This window comes from Cyrtonyx montezumae, unplaced genomic scaffold (assembly GCF_038088225.1).
Source record: "Cyrtonyx montezumae isolate F1298 unplaced genomic scaffold, pur_monq_1.0 scaffold_7, whole genome shotgun sequence".
NCBI lineage: Eukaryota > Metazoa > Chordata > Aves > Galliformes > Odontophoridae > Cyrtonyx > Cyrtonyx montezumae.
This window is the reverse complement of record NW_027072078.1, coordinates 12,544,838-12,565,663: the sequence shown is the minus strand read 5'-3', so window position 1 is coordinate 12,565,663 and position 20,826 is coordinate 12,544,838. Positions and strand designations below refer to the sequence as shown.

Below are 20,826 nucleotides of genomic sequence, written 5' to 3'. Positions count from 1 at the left end.
GTACCTTGGTTAGAAATGGTGGTATCTTTCTTACCATTTAAGTCTTCCTAGTACCAAGGATAATGTCAGACAAGCTTAAGTAGAGATATTATTTACGATTTCATGTTTTTTGACATTTGTAGTCTTGTTTTGTTTGAGCTATCAATATTCTGCTTCTAGGCCCCCACTCAAGGTACCATTTTTTGTTTCATTTTGTTCACTCTTCAATTCCTACCCCAGTGAATGGCCAGACAAGTATTACTGCTCATTTATTTTAGGGCTTATAACAGGGTACGTATCCATATTGTGATGTATGTACTGTGGTGAGCAGCTCTTTTTGATAATAGTCATTGAATGTAAGCTTGCGAGAAAGTGCAAGTATCAATTATTCTCTCGATCTGTTTTTTGGTGGTGTTATTAAACATTCTTTTATAGCTTACTGACAAAACAAGGCTGGTCGTTACCCTAAATACTGATGGGAGTTTCAGCTTGTGATGCAGTTCAGATTCTGATCAAGTTGTTAATATCCCTCTTAATTATAGCATAGCATAAACCAGTACAGTTACTTACCTTTCACAGTTGAATAAAAGACACCAAAATGCTGTTATGTGTAATTTAATATTCGTCAAATATTTTGTTCGATTTTGTTTAAGGATAAGAGTAATTAAAGAAATGAAGCAACTGACATATCAAGTATAAATTAATCTTGAAGATATTAATTAATTTCCGTAATTGCAATTAGGACGGGAATCAAATATGTCTTGTAGTGTTATTTTGATTTGTATTTTAGCGTTTGGGTAGCAGCTTGGAGCAAATAGGAACAATACAGTTCAGGCTACATACAGTTTCGTTTTTGCATCAAACTAGTTTTATATGCTATATCATAAAACTTTCAGTCCAATCAGCAACTACATTTAAATACTGCAAATTGTGGCAGCAAAACAATAATTCTGCTGATTAGCCCCTTTCCATTTCTTGTAAGTGAGCTGTTTATGCTGTTGAGTACCTTTTGAAAAAAGAAAAAGCCAAAACAGCCTTGATTAGTCAAGGAGTAATTGGATGACTTGATTTTAGCAAGAGAATGAATTGGTTGATGATAGCCTGTAACTAAGTGTAGTGGTTCTGTTCAGATGAATACATAACATACAGTCATCAGATCTTGACAGGTATAACATAAGCAATGCAAAAATCTTGGGAGGCTGAGAGGTAAATTTTGTCGAAGAATTTTGAAGCTGATTCTTGAAAGAAATGGAAAGAAACGTGCATGCCATTAGATGATACTGTTGAAAACGTGACTGTTATTACTTCTGTGCTGTATACATATTTATCTGTTATTACTTTTCCATGTGAAGAAGAGAAGATGCAGCCTGTGGCCTCGCTGCTGCCAGGACCTGGCAGATAGGCAGTTCATATGCTTCCCCAGTACAAAACCAGTCTGGCTTCCACATCTCCAAGCAGCCATCCTATTGTCCCAGTCTTAGTTACCATGTGTCACTTGGAAGCAAAGCACAGAACCAGCTGTCACTGAATTACTACTTTAATGCATCTTTACAACTATTTTTTCCTCCTGGTGTTACATTTGAACACCTGTAAATTAGATGTCTTTGCTAACTGGATACTCCGAAGTGACCTGCCTGTGCAAAGCTCTCTGGCTATTGGAGAGGGATCTGCACTGCTTCACAGCACCATGGACCCAGCCAGCTCAAGTAAAACAGCCAAGGGGAAAATCCCTGCAACTGAAGAATCCTTTACACTTGGGCCTGTTGGGAAGTTAGCAGTGGGGAATTCCCTTTCTAATAACTTCATAGTTAAGCTTAATATATTCCTGTATAAAATCCTTGCCTTATTTGGATAGAGGTTTCTTCATGCCACTGAAATATCACGGGAATTAACCACAGGAGCTTCTTTACTGTAAGCTTGAGTCTTTCAGCTCTATGGGCCTTGTTCTTTTACACCAAAGGAAGTGGAAGAGCTCTCTCTTTCAAGTGCTCACATGCAAAACCATTGGAGTTTTCTGGGGGTAATTTGACAAAAGGCTCCTTGCTAGGATAACTGAAGAAAGAGGCAAATTTCTTCAACTTCATTTGGAAGGCTGATAAACCTGTAATAAAAATATTCTTCTGGTGGGACACACTAGACACCAGAGAACTCGTAATCCATTTCACAAATAACTGATTATGGTTTCTCATATACCCTCCTGTATGACTTAGCATTGGCTTAGCATTAATCAATATTCTGTTCTTACTCATATAGTTCAGACTTTGCAGAACTTCTTCCTCACACCCTGTCCGCTCTACTCTTCTCATTATAAATGCATTGGAAAAAAAGGTCGTCATCATTTTGGGGTTGGTTTTCTTTCCTCTCGAAGGTTTCAGTTAGGGCTTTTAGTTTTTGACAGAACTGTTTCTTTTGAAACTGTGTTGAGCAAACCTGTTTTATGTGCATATTTTTTCCTACTTCTGAGGTAAACTGATTCCTTTTCTTTGTGGAATAGAATACTGGCATTTCCCAGAGAGCATAAAAACATTTGAAGCAGATTTATATTCCTAGCTGCTGTTTTTTGCTTTGGAAGCCAGCTTCCTTAAAACCTAATTAATCCATTCACCTTTTATTTTTATGTTTTAAAAATGGGATCTTGAGTCATAGAGCTTGACTCCTGTCTTTATCAGTGTTTGTTTTTTTAACCAATTAATGCAGCAGGAAAATGTGAACAACTTGAGATTGTGTTGCTTAGATGGTAGCGTATGGCTTTTTCTCAATACAGAGATAAAAGATAAACTTTTTCCTTTTTTAGCCAACTAAATACTTTGTTGAGAATGCTGGGCTGGTAGAAGAGTTTTATTTGATCTGTGTGGTTACATCTGCTTAGTTATTTTTTTAAATCAATTTCCTTGTAAATCTAAACAGATCTGTAGAATGCTATTTTCTTGTGTGTATAACTAGACTTCCTACATACCGTTGCTAACTTCTGTGTGCAAACAGGGTTTATGCAAGATGACTACTACATGCCTTTTCCTTAACTGCTTTGTACTGGTATGAGTTAGTGTGTCAGGCTTTCTTTCGACAGTGCAGCCTGTTCTCCTATCGCAGCCAGCTTCAAGCTTGCATCTGTTGCAGAGGTGCTTTTCTTTGTACAAGGGGAATTCAGAGATCATTTTTGGAGAGTGACAGCTGATGGGCAAGGATGGAACTTCCCCTCACTGCTGTTTTAAAGGCTTTGTGTATTTGTCTGAAAATGATTTTGATGTTAGGCTGCCAGCAACATTTTAAACCTGTGTATCATTTGTTTTGATGTTAAAATCCTTATTGCTAAAACCACTTTTTTCAAGAATTCAGAAGGAAAATCAAAGTTTAAGATGTTTGTGATGAAGAATCTCAGCTGTCTGTCATTAAGGGGTTGTGTGTAGTTTAGCTTTTTTCCTATCTCGTAGTACAAAAATGGCCATTTTTTTCTTTGTGAAAAAAGTTTATTTTCATTTTGGTGATATTTCTGGGACATATTTAATGTTATGAGTTAAGTGCACAAATACTCTGAAAATAGTTCCAGGAATAAGTAATAAACTGTCCAGATATATATTTTTATAATATTTGATTTTTTTTAAATGCTTTTTTATCCGATAATTTAAACCTTAGTTGAATTATGTTGCCACGTTGTCTTCAGAAGGGCATGAAGTCAGCACACATGCTTCAGTAATATCTGGTTGTTTTACCCTTATGTTTCCAGTTGGCAATTTGAAATTATGGCTTCAACTGCACTTTAAATATGTGATAATAGCATGTGTTTCTAATAAGGGCCAGCACCATTTTATTCAGATAGTGTGAATGGTTGTCACTCATATATGACAAATGCACCTTCATCTGCTTCTTTGATGGCCCCCTAAAAACCATACCCTCAAATCAGGCCGATGAAATTAGCTGCTGTGTAAATTGTGTGTCTGAGTGGTTCATTATCTAATCACCGTCAGAACCACAGTGATAAAGTAGATTGAAACAGGGAAGAGGTCTGCCAGATGATTTCAGGCCTTTTTTTCTTAAACCCTGTTTCCCTTGGATACACTAAGAGTCATTCAGAACTTCAGAATTATTTGTCTAGAACATCTTTTTTTAAATTTAATGTATAAAATTGGTCAGCCAGTGACGGTTACTGGGATGATTTGTAAGGTTTTCTTCCCACCAGTCATTCACTGTATGTGTTAAAGTGTTCTACAATTTTGAATTTGGCTGCTATGTTTGCTACTGGTAGGTAAAATACCATTAGATACAGTGATACCAAGTTTCAGAAAAGTGCTTTTATTTGTTCTTAAAACTGACTTAATCATAGACTCATAGAGTGGCTTAGATTGGAAGGGACCTTAATTCTAGCCCAGAACCCTACCCTGCCAGGCTGTAAGTGATCTCCTGAAGTGGCAAAATGCTGCACTTTGTATCTATGTATACAAATCTTTGCATTTGTACAGTTCACATGTAAATTAACAATCTACAATTGTATGATATAAAATATTGCCTATAACATTTGTGTACAGATGGTAAGACAGACCAGCTGACTTGACTTTTTCATTGCAAACTCTTCTGATTCTTGATAGTCTGTTTTAAATTCTGTTGTCTTGTTGGCTTAGTATGTAATTTAAATTTTTATTTGTTTTAGGAGCATTTGAAGATGATGATATCACTCACGTGGAAGGAAGTGTAGATCCTGTTCGGGACATTGAAATAATACATGAGGAACTTAGACTTAAAGATGAAGAACTGATCACACAGAGTATAGACAAGCTAGAAAAAGTAGCTGTGAGAGGAGGAGACAAGAAGTTGAAACCTGAATATGTGAGTATAAAATCAGATCATTTATGACTGTCTACATTAAATTCAAATTTTTATATTGTTGGATTTTGCTAACGATTTCCCATGTGCGTTGTACAAAACTCTGCTGCTATTTTAATGTATCTTTTAGTGCAAATCAATACATAAATTTTTTGAAGTTTTAAGGTTTCAGTTATGAAACTCACTGGAATAGAAGAGAGTGGCTAAGGCTGCAAGGGACCTTAAAGATCACTGAGTTCCAAGCCCCCTGCCAAGGCGGGGGGGGGAGGAGGAAGGGGGGCATGGAGAGGAAGGAGGTTTGTTGTTTTTAGAATTTAACTGTTATTTTCCTGCTGACATGTTTATTATATTAGAAATGCCAGTGCTTAAATCAGGAGTTTAGTTATGATGCAAAATCCAGCAGTTGCTTCTGAATTACTTTTGCTATTAAGCTCCTGTTTGATACCAGTATTCCTAGTGTCACTACCAAGTGAATATACCTTCTTGATTTGGTTGCACTTTTTGTTTTAGTTGATGTTAAATGAAGTCTGCCAGTTGAAGTTCATTTTTGAATGGAGCTGTGGAAAGCTGTTTAAATGAGCTCAATTATTACAGGGTAACAGGGGTGATTTTCTGTAGGTTAGAAATATGTAACAATTATCAGCTTCAAGTATATTTTTGGAAATGATTATTTTACTGCCACTTGACTTTTAAGTCAGCTATAGTTTGCCAGTAGTCTAGTTATTAATTTTTCTTTATTTTGGGAATCTTCTAAAGATGAATCTTCTAAAGATATTTCTGGTGGTATGTAAAGCATATTCTCTAATTATTACAACAGCATATCAGTATGAGAACAAACTATTTATGCTTAGCAATTATGAAGTAAAAACCACTAGTTTATCTATTAGCTTTGTAGATAGCAATTAATAATAATGAAAAATTGTCACATCAGTGCTGGTATTTTAATTTGTTAACATTGGAGCACACTACTTTTTTTTTGCCCTAGCTAGTGTTGAGCATTGAGTAGGATCTGAAATTGATCTCTCAGCACTTCCTTGGTAGTTTCTGCTGATAAAGAGCTAGCCTTTGTATGGTTTTATTGAGTATGTTATTGCTAGATTGGTGCAAACAAGAAAAAACTGCTAATGTTTGACCATTTGAAGTCTTTGATAAAAACCCAGAGAGAATCAGGTGTGTTTCCCTTAAGGTCACCTGATGCATCAACCCAGTTTTGTGGATGTGTGGGCTGTAATTTTTGGCTTTCATATATGGTTGCATCTCCTTAGAGGAACAGGGTAGCTTATGCCTACAGTTTCAAATAGCATCTTTAAATATAATCTTGTAAACACGCAAAACTCCTGTCCATAGCAAACTCCAAGTTTGAACAGAGGCTATATTTCACTTTAGGATGAGAAGATAAAAATAAGGTAATTGTAATGCTCTGTCAGAGTCTTGAGCTCCTCTTGCTTATGTCCTTGTGCAGTCACCTCTGGAGAAAGCCTTCTTCTATTTCTCATAATGGAGATTCTTGTCCAGATTTTAAGTGTCTGAATTTATCTGAATCATTCTTTCTGTGCTCAGGAAGAATTCAACAGATTTTGTGTTTGTTTTTTTTTTGTTGTTGTTGATGGCAGGAAGATGTAATCAAAGTGCATTTGAAATTCTCATCATGTAACTGTAATGGATAGGTACAGTTACTGCTGCATAACAGAACTATTCTTACTCAGTTTATAGCTACAGGAAGTTGGCACATGCTTGAAAACAGAAAACATGAGATTATTCTAAAATGGAGACAGTAAATTAAAATCTCAAACCTAGAAATGCAATTTAAATCAACTAGAGCTTTAAAATCTCCATTAGTAGTTGATCTCTACTCAGCTTCAGTTTCTTACCCTTTTCTTTGCCTCTCCCTTCAATCTCCTAACCTTTATTTGATTTGTATTTCAGCTGTCAAAATGACTTTGTCATCTTGTGTTTGTAATTTAGACTTCCTGTCATCCCCTGGGGGATATCAGCCTTTCTTTGTGAACACAAGCACAGAAAGCAAGGTTTTGAAGTTGTGTTGCTCTGCCAGTTCTAACCTCAGTAACAGCTGTTACACTTGGCCAGTTTCAGCTGAGTTTGTCAACAACAATAGAGGTTTCAAAGGTATTAAATTCTTTTGTTTCATGGAAATGGGTGGCTGAACAGAAGGGAGAGGCGCAAATAAATGATTCTGTGGAGACAAAGGCTGCAAGTAGGAACTCTGCTCTCTAGAGTCAGCAGAGAATCTTCCCAGGGAAATGCTGTGGAGCATCAGGTCTTTTGAGTCCCACTGATCTTCGATCGTCTTCTTCGTCTTCCTTTGTAACTTGTATGCTTGAATTATAAGATGGGCAGTAGACTTTAGTGAAATGAACGTTTCTGGGGTAAAGGTGAATATCTGCCTGGTTAATTTTCTGGTAAATTAATCCTCAGGCCTGACTAAGCATTTCCTACCAATAGACTTATGCAGTTGTAAGGTTTTTGTAAGGCAGCAAGTCTTTGACTTTTCCATCTACTGGATGAGTTAGCTTATGTTTTCAGTTACTGGGTTGTGATTAACTCTTTTGCAGCTTTCATTTGTTGTTTCTCCTTTTTTGGATTGTTCTGGATTGCAGAGGAGGCCTGTGCTTACACATAGGTACTGAGGGATGTGGTTTAGTGGTAGAACTTGGTAGCTGAGGTTTATGGCTGGACTTGATGATCTTGAAGGTACTTTTCCAACTTAGATAATTCTATGATTTTGTGTTAGGAGTGTATTTTGTGCTTCCTCTTTCTAGGGCAGAAAAGTGATCAAAACAGTAGTGTAGAGTGGATTAAGGGCTTTTTTCTAGTAGTTGTCTCCATAAAATGGGATATAACAGAAACCTTCACAAGATTTGCCTTTTTTACATATGAAATTAAAATGCTAGGCATTGCTAGTATTTTCTTTCTGCAACATAGGTTCACAACAAACAGCTGTTTTCTGAGTTCTGAGTGTTTATAGTCATTTCCCCTTTCTGGAAAACTGGGGAATTAAAAGGAAATGAAAAACTTGATATTTCCAGGTAGTGTGTTGGTTTTTTCTCTTTTATTTTCTCATCCTTTTTGGAGGAATTCAAAGACACTTTAGAATTCAAGGGTTTTGACTGAAAGTTTTTAAAGTTTCGTGTTTCATTTAAATAAAAATACTGAAAGCTTGTTTAACCGTATCACTTTCAGACCTTCTACTTGCTTTCTTTCCTCACTTGAACAGAAACATCTAGCTCTTGAATTACATTTTTCGTTTCTTTCCACTTTTTTAGAACACTTTGAGATCTATTGAGGAAAAACGCTATATAAGGTTAAGGAAAGAAGAAGGTGTGAAAGGAAGGAAAAGAAATAGTATTGATCTTAGTTGAGCTTGTTTTTCCTTTAGTTGTTTGCTGAATATAACAATAAGCTTAATATGAAAGCTGAGGAAATGTTACTGATTTTAGAGAGACTATAATCTCTGTGTGACCTGTGTAAACTTATTGTTGCCATCAAAGAGGATTTCAGTCTGTGCTTCATGGAACCTAATTGAAAGTAGGAATCATTCTTCTTATGTCATAAATATGAATTGTCTGCTTTATCAGTAAGCCTCCACAGCTGTAACTCCATAGTTTGAAATCTGTAAAAGCTATGGAGTGAAAAAAAAAAGAAACTGTCTGTATCAGCCAGGAATTCTTAAATCTGAGATTTTTGTTCGATTGCCTGCCATCTCACATCTGTGCTGAAACTTGTTAATTAGCATTTTTCTTCATGGAAGCCCACATTGCATGCAGTTGGTAAGTTCACCTTTGTGTGATGACCTGGCTTTACTATTGAATACAGTGTTAACTGTTAGTGCTGTCTCTCACAGAATTGATTTCTCAATCCCCTGTCAGCAGAAATAAAGTAGCCAACTGCTGTTAAGGAGCCATCAATGGAATCATTTTCAAGTTCTACTTAAAAATCAATGGCACAATATGGTCTAAGATCAGCAACACGTACTGTTGACACAGGCTTGGAATAGCTTCCTTTACACTCACATTTTTGTGTTTTGCAAGTGTTCTCAGTCTACTCAGAAATGATTGCCTGCTTTCACTAAGAGTACTGTTCTTTCAGACTCAATGTATCTTTATGTAATATTTTGACTATGACCTTCTATCAAGGTATTGTAGAACAAAAATATCCCTGATATTTTTATGTACTACTACAGCATGAATATAACTTCAAGAAGGCAATGAGTAGCTTTGATTTGTATCTGTTTGTTGCTGGTTTCTACAGAGATATGAGAAAAGTTGAATTAAATTTCATTGTTGTTAGCTTATTCATCTGTCATTTTGGGTAGCAGGAGATTTCAAAGGAAAATTGAGGTATCTTTTATATTTATAGATCTTGTTTTAAATATATATTTATATATCTGTGTATATATATGTGATTTATGGGATTTTCAGTCCTGGATATGGAGATCTTCAAGTTAAGGCAATATAATACAGTTAAGTGAACATTATTACAGGATTCTCTTCCATTACCCTTCCTGCATGATTCAGTTCTAGTCCTTAGAGATTGACCCTCTGCAATTGATAGCTATTCATTCATCCCTTTGTTAGTGCTCCAAATCTTGAATTCCAGCACAGAATAATTTGTAGAGGTAATGGTATTGTGATTTATATATCTGACCACAAGAATATTATTTATAGTTCACACAGACTGTTGACTTCAGCGATACGAAGACAAAATCTTTAGGTCACTGTCAGTGCCTGTAGTGTTTGAGCTTCCAATTTTCAGTTGAAAGGCAGCTTTTACAATAGGTCAGTATCAATGTCCACTGCATTTGAACTTCTAGTTTTCAGTTCAAAGGATGCTTTGTAAGTTCTGCAAGACATCTGAATTGAGTTGCTAAAGTGTGTCAACTTGAACATTAGGTTAGTTTTTGAAAGTGAATGCAATTTTTAAGAGCAAAAGTAATTGCAATTATGAAAATAATTAAAGATGCCTTTTCATGCTGTTGTATCAGTTCCATTTAATGCAGAAGAACTGCTTCAAGCTTTGCTTTGTTGTTGCAGTGGATGATGAATTAATCGGTATGATGACCATAAGCACAGAGCATAAGTATCCATAAGCACATATTTAACTATGTAATCTATGACCCTGCCTTCCTCCTCCCTTCCTTTTAACGTTTTGGTCTTGTCCTTACAATACAGGAGCTGTATGAAAGATGGTTCTGTTCATTTAAAATTACTAATAGCAGCTAGGAAATGGATCACAAACAGCAGAGGGATGGTAGATTCTGTTGCTTCTCATTATCAATATGCTAGATGAAAACAGGGTGAAAATCTTCCCTTCCTGTAATATTCTGATGAATGGGATTGCTCTGAGCAGAATTTGCTGACCTTGTACTGCAAGCACTCGCCAGAGTTCTCACGGATGGATGAACTCTTATTTCATCTAACTGATGATGTCAGTTGGGAATTTTCACCTATCTTTCGTTCCAAGTTGAAGATAAATGCGGTGGTGAATTGGATTTCTTTTTGTCAGTTGCTTTCGTCTCCTTTTGTGAGGAACGTTTGAGAGGTTAGTTTGTTCCTCTGGAAAAAGAAGGAAAAGATTGTACTTGTACATTATTGACACACTTTTTGCCAATGACTGTTACAATTAGTAACTTAAATGTTAAATCATAGGGAATCAAGAAAATATTTATATTCTTAATGCATGTAATTATGCCTAAAATCTTCAGTGGACCATTTGCTCTGCTTAATGTGGTATTTAGAGGAAATTAAAGTTCATTCTGAAGAACATTATTAATGTAACAGGAATATATTCATGGCAGATGTTTGTGAATTAATTGGTAGCAAAGCCTGAGGTAGAAGTACATAATGTGTAAATACATGTTTGGATTTCTTTGGGAATTATCAGTAGACAAAGAGGAGTCAATGCTTACTTTCTATCACGGCTGATCTTTCCTGTGTAGATTTGAACAGTGAATTAGAGTAATTACTTTCCCAAAGAATGTCTCTCTGGCTATGCCTAGATCAAGCCACAGTTATAAATTTGAAATAGACAATATATGTGGCAAAACAACTGTCTGAATAATTGTATTCTGAAAAACATGCCTTTCTCAGCTGACTTTATTTCCTTCTAGAACAAATACCTTCACATAGAATTTCTTGGAAATAAAGATGTAGAGACAAATGCAATAGGAAAAGCTTGGTCTATCTGTGTCAAAGATGTGTCATTTTGATTTTCAATTCCAGTTCCCTTTCTGAATTTTGGAACTGAGAGAAATCACTTGAAGATGGACTACTTTTTGTATTCATGTCTGTTTAATATTTTTCTAGAATCTAGGACTGAATACATCTTTAGTTGTGTTGTTGTTGTTTTTAGTATATTATGCATTTAAACCTGTAAAGCTGACCAGCACAGTAGAATTTGAGGTTTATTAACGTGTTGCCTGTAATGCGTTTAGAATGTGTTAAGTGAGAGTACTTGCAGTGGTTCATAAACATTGCTGGCACCTAGCTCTTAGTAAACCTTGTACCATGTACAGCTTGTTCTGGCTCTGTTAGGACATATTGAATGGGAGAAAGGATAATACACTTGTCCTAAATCCATTACTTCTCCCATTGTATTTTTATTAAAGTCAGTGAGCAAGGGAATTGTAAGAGATTAGACATTGTTTTGTACCGCAGAGGAGCTCATTGTTACTCCAGTTGATGCAGTACCTGACTTGTTCTCTTCCTGCACCCAGCTGCTACAGCTTATTTAACTGCTTAACACAATTGAAAAACATGATCTTTTAAAAAAAAAAACACACAAAAAACCTTGACATTTTGTCTTAATTGCCCTTTAAAAGTACTACTGTTTCTAAACATTGCTTTTATAACAAATTCTTGTTTTATCACTTTAGTCTTATAAGTTACCAGGAAACCTCTTTGTAAAGTACTGAGATAAGGCTATGCCAGGTAGGACTGAAAGGAATTTTCCCAGGAAAGCCATGAACAGGACTATGGTTACCATATATTTCACTGTGTCAATATGGAAATGTTAAATGTTGAATGGTGTGAGCAATAAATTGTTTTTGGAGCAGCACAGCTTAACTAGCTAGAAATACTCTTTAGTCTCAGATATGTGTAATTTGTGTACGTGTATGAAAAAATGCCATAGCTATTTTGAAAGCCAGATGGAATCATAGTAATGATCTAGTTTGATCTCCTGCATGCCTTTACTGTTTATAAATGTTTTAAAATTTGCTTTTAGTCTGTATTTGTCAAGCTTCAACTTTCAGCCATGTGATTTGTTAGTTTTTTTTTTAGGCTTTTGTTAATTATATATATATAATGCAGTAAGAGTAGAAGAGTAAGATTTAAGCGCACCTGGTCTTCACATAGAAGCACTTGTTCAAACCTTTTATGCCTTTTCTCCAATCTTTCGTTGTTTAGTATTTTATCAGAAAAGTGTAGAAGTAATCATGCTTGACATTAGTACTTGTGTATTCAAAGATTGTGTTAGTTGTCTTAACTAGTGTACATCTCTCTGGGAAGGAGCAGGTACTCTGCTTGGTAAATACCGTGTCCATACTTCCTCATTCTCCATCCAGTACTCTTATGAGCTTGGATTTACTGTACTGAAAAACATTGTTTGCTTTCACTAAATCTCTCTGACAGTTCTGCTCACTATAGATATGTTTCATGCATATGTCAGTCATTTATTCTCATCATCTTCCAATGCAATGGTATTTTTTTTAGGGTGTTGCCAAAATGTAGCTAGCAATATACAAACAATTTAGAAGGTCTCCAGAAGCTCAGGGGGTTGTTGATCTACAGTAGCATTCTAGGTGTACTTGTTTAGGTAGTGTTGATTACATTTAGTGTATGCAGTGATTGTTTTGTAATTAAATGCTTTTATGTGACCTAGCCAGATTCTTGAGGGAAGTCCGAATGTGTTCACTTTACACTGTTACCTTCGTTGCTGGATCACTTTGACTTGTGTATGAAATGTGAGGTGCTAGCTAAGAGCTGCAGGTAATGTTGTAGTTTTACAGTTTGTCAGAGGAACAGAGCAGTGAAGCTGATAGAATGTAGACAATTGCACCTTGTTTGCTGTGTTACTATTTTGGTATAGTGTTGCCTGAATTGAAATATCTTAATAAAGCATAGTTGTCTGTTTTTGCAATGTTGGCCAGGTGGCTGGTCAGTTACTGTATCTTAGAAGTCTTGAAGCAAACAAATAAAGTGACAGGAGGCACTCCACATTTCCCACAGATATCTCCCTCAGGGAAACAGAAGAGCGTCATATTCACAGTCACTCTCCATAGTAGCAGAAGCTTTTGCACTGCCTGCAGAATCATGGAGAGTTCACTTGCACTTTGAAGTGTGAAGTGATAATCCTCACGACTGCTTACTTCTTTATTAAATTTGCGGAAGTTAATTACATGCCCTGCTAATTTTCAACAAAAGCCTCACAATTCTCTGATGCCAAGTAGGCAAGTGAGTTTTCCAAGCTTCAGTTTAGTCCCTCATGCTGCAAGAAGAATTTGGCATAGGCGCACATTATTACTATCATCCATCCAGAGAGTTTATTAATATATGCACATTTTTCTACGCAGTAGTGTCTCATGAGCATGCCTTGATAAATCTCCTGATGCAGTTTAAATGTCCCACTTTTCTAGAGTACTATAAATACACGATGTGAAATTCCTGTTTAACATTTGTGTTGACTGCTCGTCATCCTTGGAAAACAGGACAGGACATAACCTCAGTATTGCATATAGCTAAATGTACCAAATATTCATATGCACTAAATGTATTGCCAAGGATATAGTCAGAAATGAATTGATGTTTAAAACAGTGGTATTTGATATTCATGATGTTTGCTGTATTTCATGTGCCTTCACTATCGTAAGGAAGCTGGATTTTGGGGGCATTTTTGATGTTTTGAATGGTGCTTGGTATAACACTGATAACTAAAAAGCAGGAGAGTACTCTTGTCACCAACAAGAAGTGGATTGTCCTGCTGGTGGCAGGCTGACCTCAAAGTGTGCAACTGGAGAAGGACAGCTCTAATGAAACCAAGCAGATCATTGCTCCATGTTCTGTTATTAAGCATCTTGGAGTTAACTAGAGTAATGACTAAATGTGTTTAAATGACTGTTACAGTGATAGCGAAGATAGAAAGGTCAGTGCATAGTCTTTCACCAGGCATAAATAGAAGCAATTAATAAAACTAAAAATGGTGCTATATGAATTATAACTTCAAAATGTGCATTTTGCATGTTTGTTTGTGGTACTGGGGCAGAAGAGTGAACAAGAAATATGTAGGAATATTTGCCTTCCTTCATATTGTCACGAGCATTTTAGCAGATTTGTTTTTAAGAAATCGTATTAAGACTCATTTGAATGTGACACCACCACTGGTGCAGGAGAATTTGAGTTCCTCTGTCACTCAAGTCATTATAGAAGTGGATTCTGCCATACCTTCTGCCTGTTGTAGCTGCCTCCATATTCCATCAGAGAAAATTCTGCTTGGAATAATTATTTCTTGTTTTTTTTTCTGTATCTTCCTGCTTCAAACATGAATGTTCTGTTTGCTTTAAGCTTCTATCCTTTCTCTAAATAAAGCTTTCCAGTGCTTTGTTTCTCTGTAAAACTGAAATAGACCTGTGCACAGACAACTCTCGGCTCTGCATTAACACCTTGGGTCGGTCAGCCTTCTCTGTTCAAGTTACCCATGCAATTATTCCTCTTGAACAACAGCTCTGAACTGCATGAAGTTGGGTACCTACAGCTGAACTCTGAGAAGTTAGGTTTGTGTCAAAATTGGCTTAGGGATGTATCTGTAGGTAGCTGAATGTGGAAGGGAAGCTCTGATTTACATCTGTGTGCTTAAGTATGCTTTAGGAAGAGCAAATGTTTGCTGCACTGATTCTTGAAATTTCCTGTAGGATCCACAATACATAGCTCCCCTTAAAGTGTGCTTAAAAAGAAAACATTTTATTGCTGCATAAGCATAAAAGATTGTCTTTGACAACTATTGCTATAATGTTCTGTAAATCTTTTATCAAATATAGTTTACATGCAATAATGTATTGTTGTTTGGGGGGGGAATTATAATGCTGAAAGCCACATGGTAGGTACCTATAGTGTTGCGTTAAAAACTGATGTGTTGTGTAGTCAGAATTCCTTCACTGCTGACCAGGAATCTTTGAAATTGTATTCATTTTTTGTCTGTGTTTTTGAACAAAAGCTGAAGATAAGGATTCTAAATGAAAAGTTTGTATCGTTAGAATTGCTTCTCTTGTCTCATTTATACTGATTAATTAAAAAATAAAAAGCAGATAAGGTTAAAGATAAGATGGCAGCACTGTTTTCTTCTTTATGTGTAATCTTGTTGCATGTCTCTACATAAGCTGTTCTGGCCACTCATCACAGTAACCAGCTGGGCCATTTCACCTGCTGGAGCCATTAAAGAGGACTCTCTCCCCCTAGATTAATCCCCTCCGACATTAGTTTTTTGCTCTGACAACTGGAGCAGGCATTCAGAATTTGCAGGTGGCCAGTGTGACGCACATAATTGCCTACAATTTTAGGCAATGAATAAAAATGGTCTACATTACTTGTCAAAGGTTGTATATGCAGTGCCAAGTGAGATCTATGGGAAGCCTTTTAGGGTTTAAAGAACAGTTAATAGCAAAGCTGCACAGTGCTTTTTTAATCATAATGCATTTGTAATATAGCACTTTGATCTTCTCCTTGTAGGAAATGGTGTTATATTAGCCACTTTTAAACGTTTATGAGTGAAATTCAGTTATAGGAGAGTAAAAGTGATTATTCTTCGTCAGAACATGTAAGATTTCATTAAAAGTTTTAGCGTGCCCCTTCCTTGTTAAAATCTGTGGGGAGTCCTGTTCCTGGAGGGTTTCAAATCAGGATCTGAAGATTTCGAAGAGCTTTGTCTTTGTTTTTCACTGCAGCAACTGCTCAACTAGAAAAGGCTGTAGTAAATACTGATGTTATTTGTGGTTGTTTATAATGTGCCTCAGCCTGTAGCACTAAGTGTAAAAAATGTTGTGCACTCAATGGTTCAGGGAATGGTTCTTTGTGTTTTAAATACCTTAATTCTCAGTTGTGTCAATTATAACAAAAAAAATGCATTATTTAAAGCATGATCGTAAATTATCTCTCAGAAAAATCGACGACTCAGAAATGTACTACTCCTAGACGAGCCAAGGGTGACCTTTCAGACCCGAGAGCCTTTTATTAACACCTGCCTGTAAGGAGAGCCGTGCCACACGCAGCTTTCAGATTCAGCACCACAAAACTGATGAGGAAAGGCTTGAAGGGTTCAGTTTGTGTCACTTGCTGTTTGCCGTTTCCATTTCACAGATGATTAATCTTTCTGTGAAGAAAGGCCAGAGAAACAAAGCACATTGGGCTCTTCCTGCAGTTACTCCTTCTGAATGCACACTAGCTTGCTAACTAAAAGGCCTTTAGATTTCCTGCAGAGAGAGATGTTCTGAAAGTGAATGCAGCTGGTTGGAGGTCACCAGAGCAAGGCTCTTGCCATTGTGTAATGGAGGCTTTGGCAGGTTTCATTTTGGGGGGGAGGGAGAAGGTGTTGGCGAAAAATTAATGCGGAATAAAAAGGGCTCTGGCCATTTGAATTAATTTTTTGAAGGGTAGATCATCAATAATAGGCTCCATTTCTTTTGTGAACAATTTAAAAAATATATTCACTGTTTTTTTTCCCACCCATTCCCTTTTCTTAATGGCATGTTTATATTGTGCGTGGTCTCTCCCGCTGCATGCTGAAATGTCGTGTCTTACTGAGTTTGAAAAGCAATCTAAAATGTGCTGATTTTTACATACATTTTATGAGCTTTGCTAATTTTCCTGATGGCAGGAGATGATACTTGGATCTTATGTATTTAACTTTCTGATGACGGGATTTGTATCGCTTAAGTAATTGCTATTTGCCTTTAATGTCTCTTAAAACAGGAATTATTATTTTTCTGAGATAGGTACATCATCTAATTTTTAATTAGTACATTCATGCTGAATTTTAATTTCTATATGCCTTGTTTATGGAACAGAATTGTCTGGTGTCCAGATGAGTTCTGACTTTGTTGGGGTTTTTTGTTTTGTTTTTATCTTTCTTAGGATGTTATGTGCAAAATCAAAACCTGGGTAATAGATGAAAAGAAAGCTGTCCGCTTCTACCATGACTGGAATGACAAAGAGGTAGGCTATGAGTTTTATCCCATGAACTGTCTAATAATTTTGCTACCTGTTACTGTTTTTTTCAGTTTTTTTTAAAGAAATCACATCCATAGTGTATTGAATGTTAAATTTATTGTCAGTTCTGTTTATCAGTGTGATCTACGCACTGGATTTTGATTCTGTTGCATTCTCAGAAGTGCCATGAGGAAAATAGTCCTATATTTAACTCAAGTTGATATAACCTGTTTTTAAAATTCTTTTCTTACGTTTTCACTTCTAGATTGATGTTTTGAACAAACATTTGTTTTTCACTTCAAAACCCATGATCTATTTGGTTAACCTCTCTGAAAAAGACTACATTAGAAAGAAGAACAAATGGTAAGTATATTCAGGTTAAATGCCTAAATTTGTGTTTCTATGTCACATCTTGTTCAATGGTGAATAACTCCTTGCTCATTAAGGTCAAAATATATTAATTCAAACAGGAATAAAAGCTGATGTTGCACGTTTGTTGTGCTCCCCCTGACATGCTGCTTGAGTACAATGTGTGTGGTGAAACCATGAATGAAAGTACAGAATAGAAAAATTATATTTTCTTTCGTTGTATTTTTGTGTGAATCCATTAGCTATGAAGAAAATATTTGATTTAGAACTACTGATTCAAATAAACATGTGTTGTTATCGTGTATTATTCTGATCATCTGAACGCTATCTCTTTCATTCCAAAGGAATGAATTGAATACCAGAGGACTAATGCTATGTGCATTGGACAGAAAGCTTTCAAACTGGCACAATTGCACATTTGAACAGTACATTTCTGTTTACTGTTGTCTGGTTTCATTGCTCCTGCTCAGACTTTGCTTACAGTTTATAGGCCTGTCTTGATGATCTTTAATGTCATGGGCAGCATGGGATTTATTCACGTATTTCTGACATCAGTGTGACTTGAATTGATTTCTCAACCATCATGTATTTATCAGACATTCAGTGAGCTGGGTAAAGGTTCAGTGCTAGCATGGTAGACATGGCGGAAATCCACTGTTGAGAAGTACAACATTTAGAATGTCATAGGAAGTTCTGGATGGAATAAATATTTAGTTTGTGGCGGAAAGAACAGATTGAGTAGTATACTCTGAAAAAAATCAGTTGCAGCATGTTTTGTTTAAAAAACTAACAAGCCTTTTTTTAGTACTTAAATCTTTAAACACTCGTGAAATACTTTGAAGATGTATAAACGCGTGTTTGTGAACAGATATATGCGTGTTACTCATCCAAACAAATCAAAAGTATCCAAAGCGGAATATCTGAATTCTCCTAAAGTATACCCTCTGTTTCTCCCTGTACTTCATTAAGTACTTAGATGCACATGGTTTCAATTTTCCATTAAAAATTCTCATTTCCATATGATATCAAAGAGTGAGAAGGCTTTAAACTGAAAAATAAACATTCATAGACTGGAAGCCAAAACAATAATTAATGTCAGATGGTTAACTCCAATAAATCATTAGAATAAATTCTGTGAAATTACTGCAACTAAAACTGTCCTTTTGATACTCCAAGACATTTTGTGTTAGTATTTAAGAACAAAATTTAATCTTTTCAATAGCAACTCATCTCAGCCCCCAAAAACATACGTTTGTATTGGACTTGATAATTAATTGGACTTGTAATAATTTAAGTTTTTCATGTTTGGCTGGATTTTAAAATTATTAAATTCATTTATTCGTTCTTTGAATATTTTGTGGGCAGCAATATTTGAACATTAAATGTGGTTCTATCTGAGAAAGTCTTTAAAATCAGAGTAGTAGTACTCATTCTGTTATTGTCAGGTGATATTTTTTTCTGAGTGCAAATGGTGAGGTTTCCTGAGGTTTGCTGTAACAGTACAGACCTGGAAGTTTATGTGAAAATGGATGCATCGGTTTCCTTGTCCAAAAGGGATCCTCACACCTGTATTTGGATGATTACAGGTAGAGCTCACTGGCTCTAATTGTACAGTAAATACCATTTCCCAGACCCTAATGGTAGACAGACTACTTAGGAGACGCCAGTCTGTGATTTAGCTGTCGCCAGTCACCCCATGTTTTTTGTGAGACTAGTTGTGATGATGACATAGTTAAACCCAATTGAAAGCATATCTTTGTATAAATTACAATTTTTAATTTGTAAAAAAAATCAGACTGTTGAATTGAGGAGTCATATAATGAAATGGTTTAGCTATTTCTATTACAATTAATAATTTTGTTTTTAAAAAATATGTCCAGATCTTATGGATGTTAGTATAATTGTAGCCGAAAGATCAAAGCCTGGGTAGCTGAGTGATGTTCCAGAAGAGAATTTACCACATAGCCATTTTCAGTACAGTTTCTGCCTCCTGCTGTTCCTATTTTCCCTCAAGCTAGCCATTGACTACCCCCTGTGCATCCCTGCTCGTAAAAAATGATTGAGGAAGTATTTGTCATGTATTTATGAGTAGGAAACATTGTGTGATAGGGAAAGGCATCTACAAGAACCAGAAAGATTGCCCTTTTCCTTCATTCAGCCACTCTGCTACAGCTTTAAATCCTCTGTTTATGCAGCAAAGCTTTTATATTTAAGAGCAGAATAATTTTTTTCTATGAAGGATGCTAACGGTAGGCTTTTGCCATTTGTGTGGTGTAAGCAGATGTAAATGATTACAATATATTTTGCTGTTAGGTGCCACTTAATTTGTGATTTTTGTTATTATTCTGAGGGCAGAGGTACATATTTGAAATGTAAGCCACATTTAGACTAGTCATTCAACTTGAAAAAGTTTTTTCTGAGTTTAATTTGTAATATGGCTGTAACAGAAGTAAGGGTAACGCAGGAAATGCTCAGCAGTAAAATGTTTTCGTGAGACTTTTACAACTATAGAAGTATTTAAAACAGTAAAGAGAGGCTTTTTGATTGTGGGTATGAAAGGAGAACTAAAACTGTCTTTGTTTTACTGGGTCACTCTTTCAGAATTAATGAACATTTTAATTGTTAGTTAAAACATACTTACGTTTAAGTGCTAACATGTTATTTTTCAATCCTAGAAAAGAAGAAAACACAGTGAAAGATAGGACTATTGTGTGTCTGAGTAGGTGTATTGACCTTTTGAAAGATGTAAAAACTGGAATGGCTCCAAGCAGCTACTTGCTGGTTTTAACAATGTTGAATTAGTCATTTAGTTGATTTATGATTAAGACCTAGCCCCTGAAGAGATGCTGACATGGCAGCTGCGTTAGTTGCGCTTGTGTTATGATCAGATGACAGTAATCACGATGTTGTATAGAGGAATCCACTGAAACCATCCTTACTACATACTGCCGTGATATAAGTGAATACTTAAGCCCATTTTTTAATAACTTAGAATGATTTTTATAATGGTATACTACCACCTTAACGTGATATATTTGAGTTTAATCATGGAAGCATTCTAAAAAAGCCCATTCATTTACAGTTGAAGCTGCTTTCTGAGTTAGAAAATGTCACGTACAGCCAGGACACGAGACTTAGCAGCCTTCATCTAGATAAAGGTTTACGCTTTAGTCTTGCTTAAAGAGGTCATAATATAGAATTCAATTATGAAATATGTTGAGCTAATTAATAAGCGGATGTAGTGGGTAATGCTTAGCATACTGTTAACTGCAGTATTTTGGAATGATTCTTTACAGTAGGTGCCGGGAACAGTGCTGTGCGTAACACTGACTTTTTGACTCAACACCTCTGATCTAGACAAGTGATTTTTTTTTTTGCAGATTATGCGTAGAATGCAACTTAGAGCTGATTATGGTTATAGATTTTAGAGTATCAAGTATGAAAT

General features: G+C 35.9%; 1 protein-coding gene across 1 annotated transcript in view; it reads left to right on the top strand.

Annotated features, from left to right (window-relative positions):
• Positions 1-20,826, top strand: part of OLA1 (Obg like ATPase 1) — an 84,629-nt gene that overhangs the window by 31,318 nt on the left and 32,485 nt on the right. Inside the window, exons 5-7 of the mRNA XM_065750315.1 lie at positions 4,625-4,800; positions 16,938-17,018; positions 17,278-17,375. Coding sequence (XP_065606387.1) covers positions 4,625-4,800; positions 16,938-17,018; positions 17,278-17,375 — 355 coding nt within the window. The remainder of the gene's footprint in view (positions 1-4,624; positions 4,801-16,937; positions 17,019-17,277; positions 17,376-20,826) is intronic.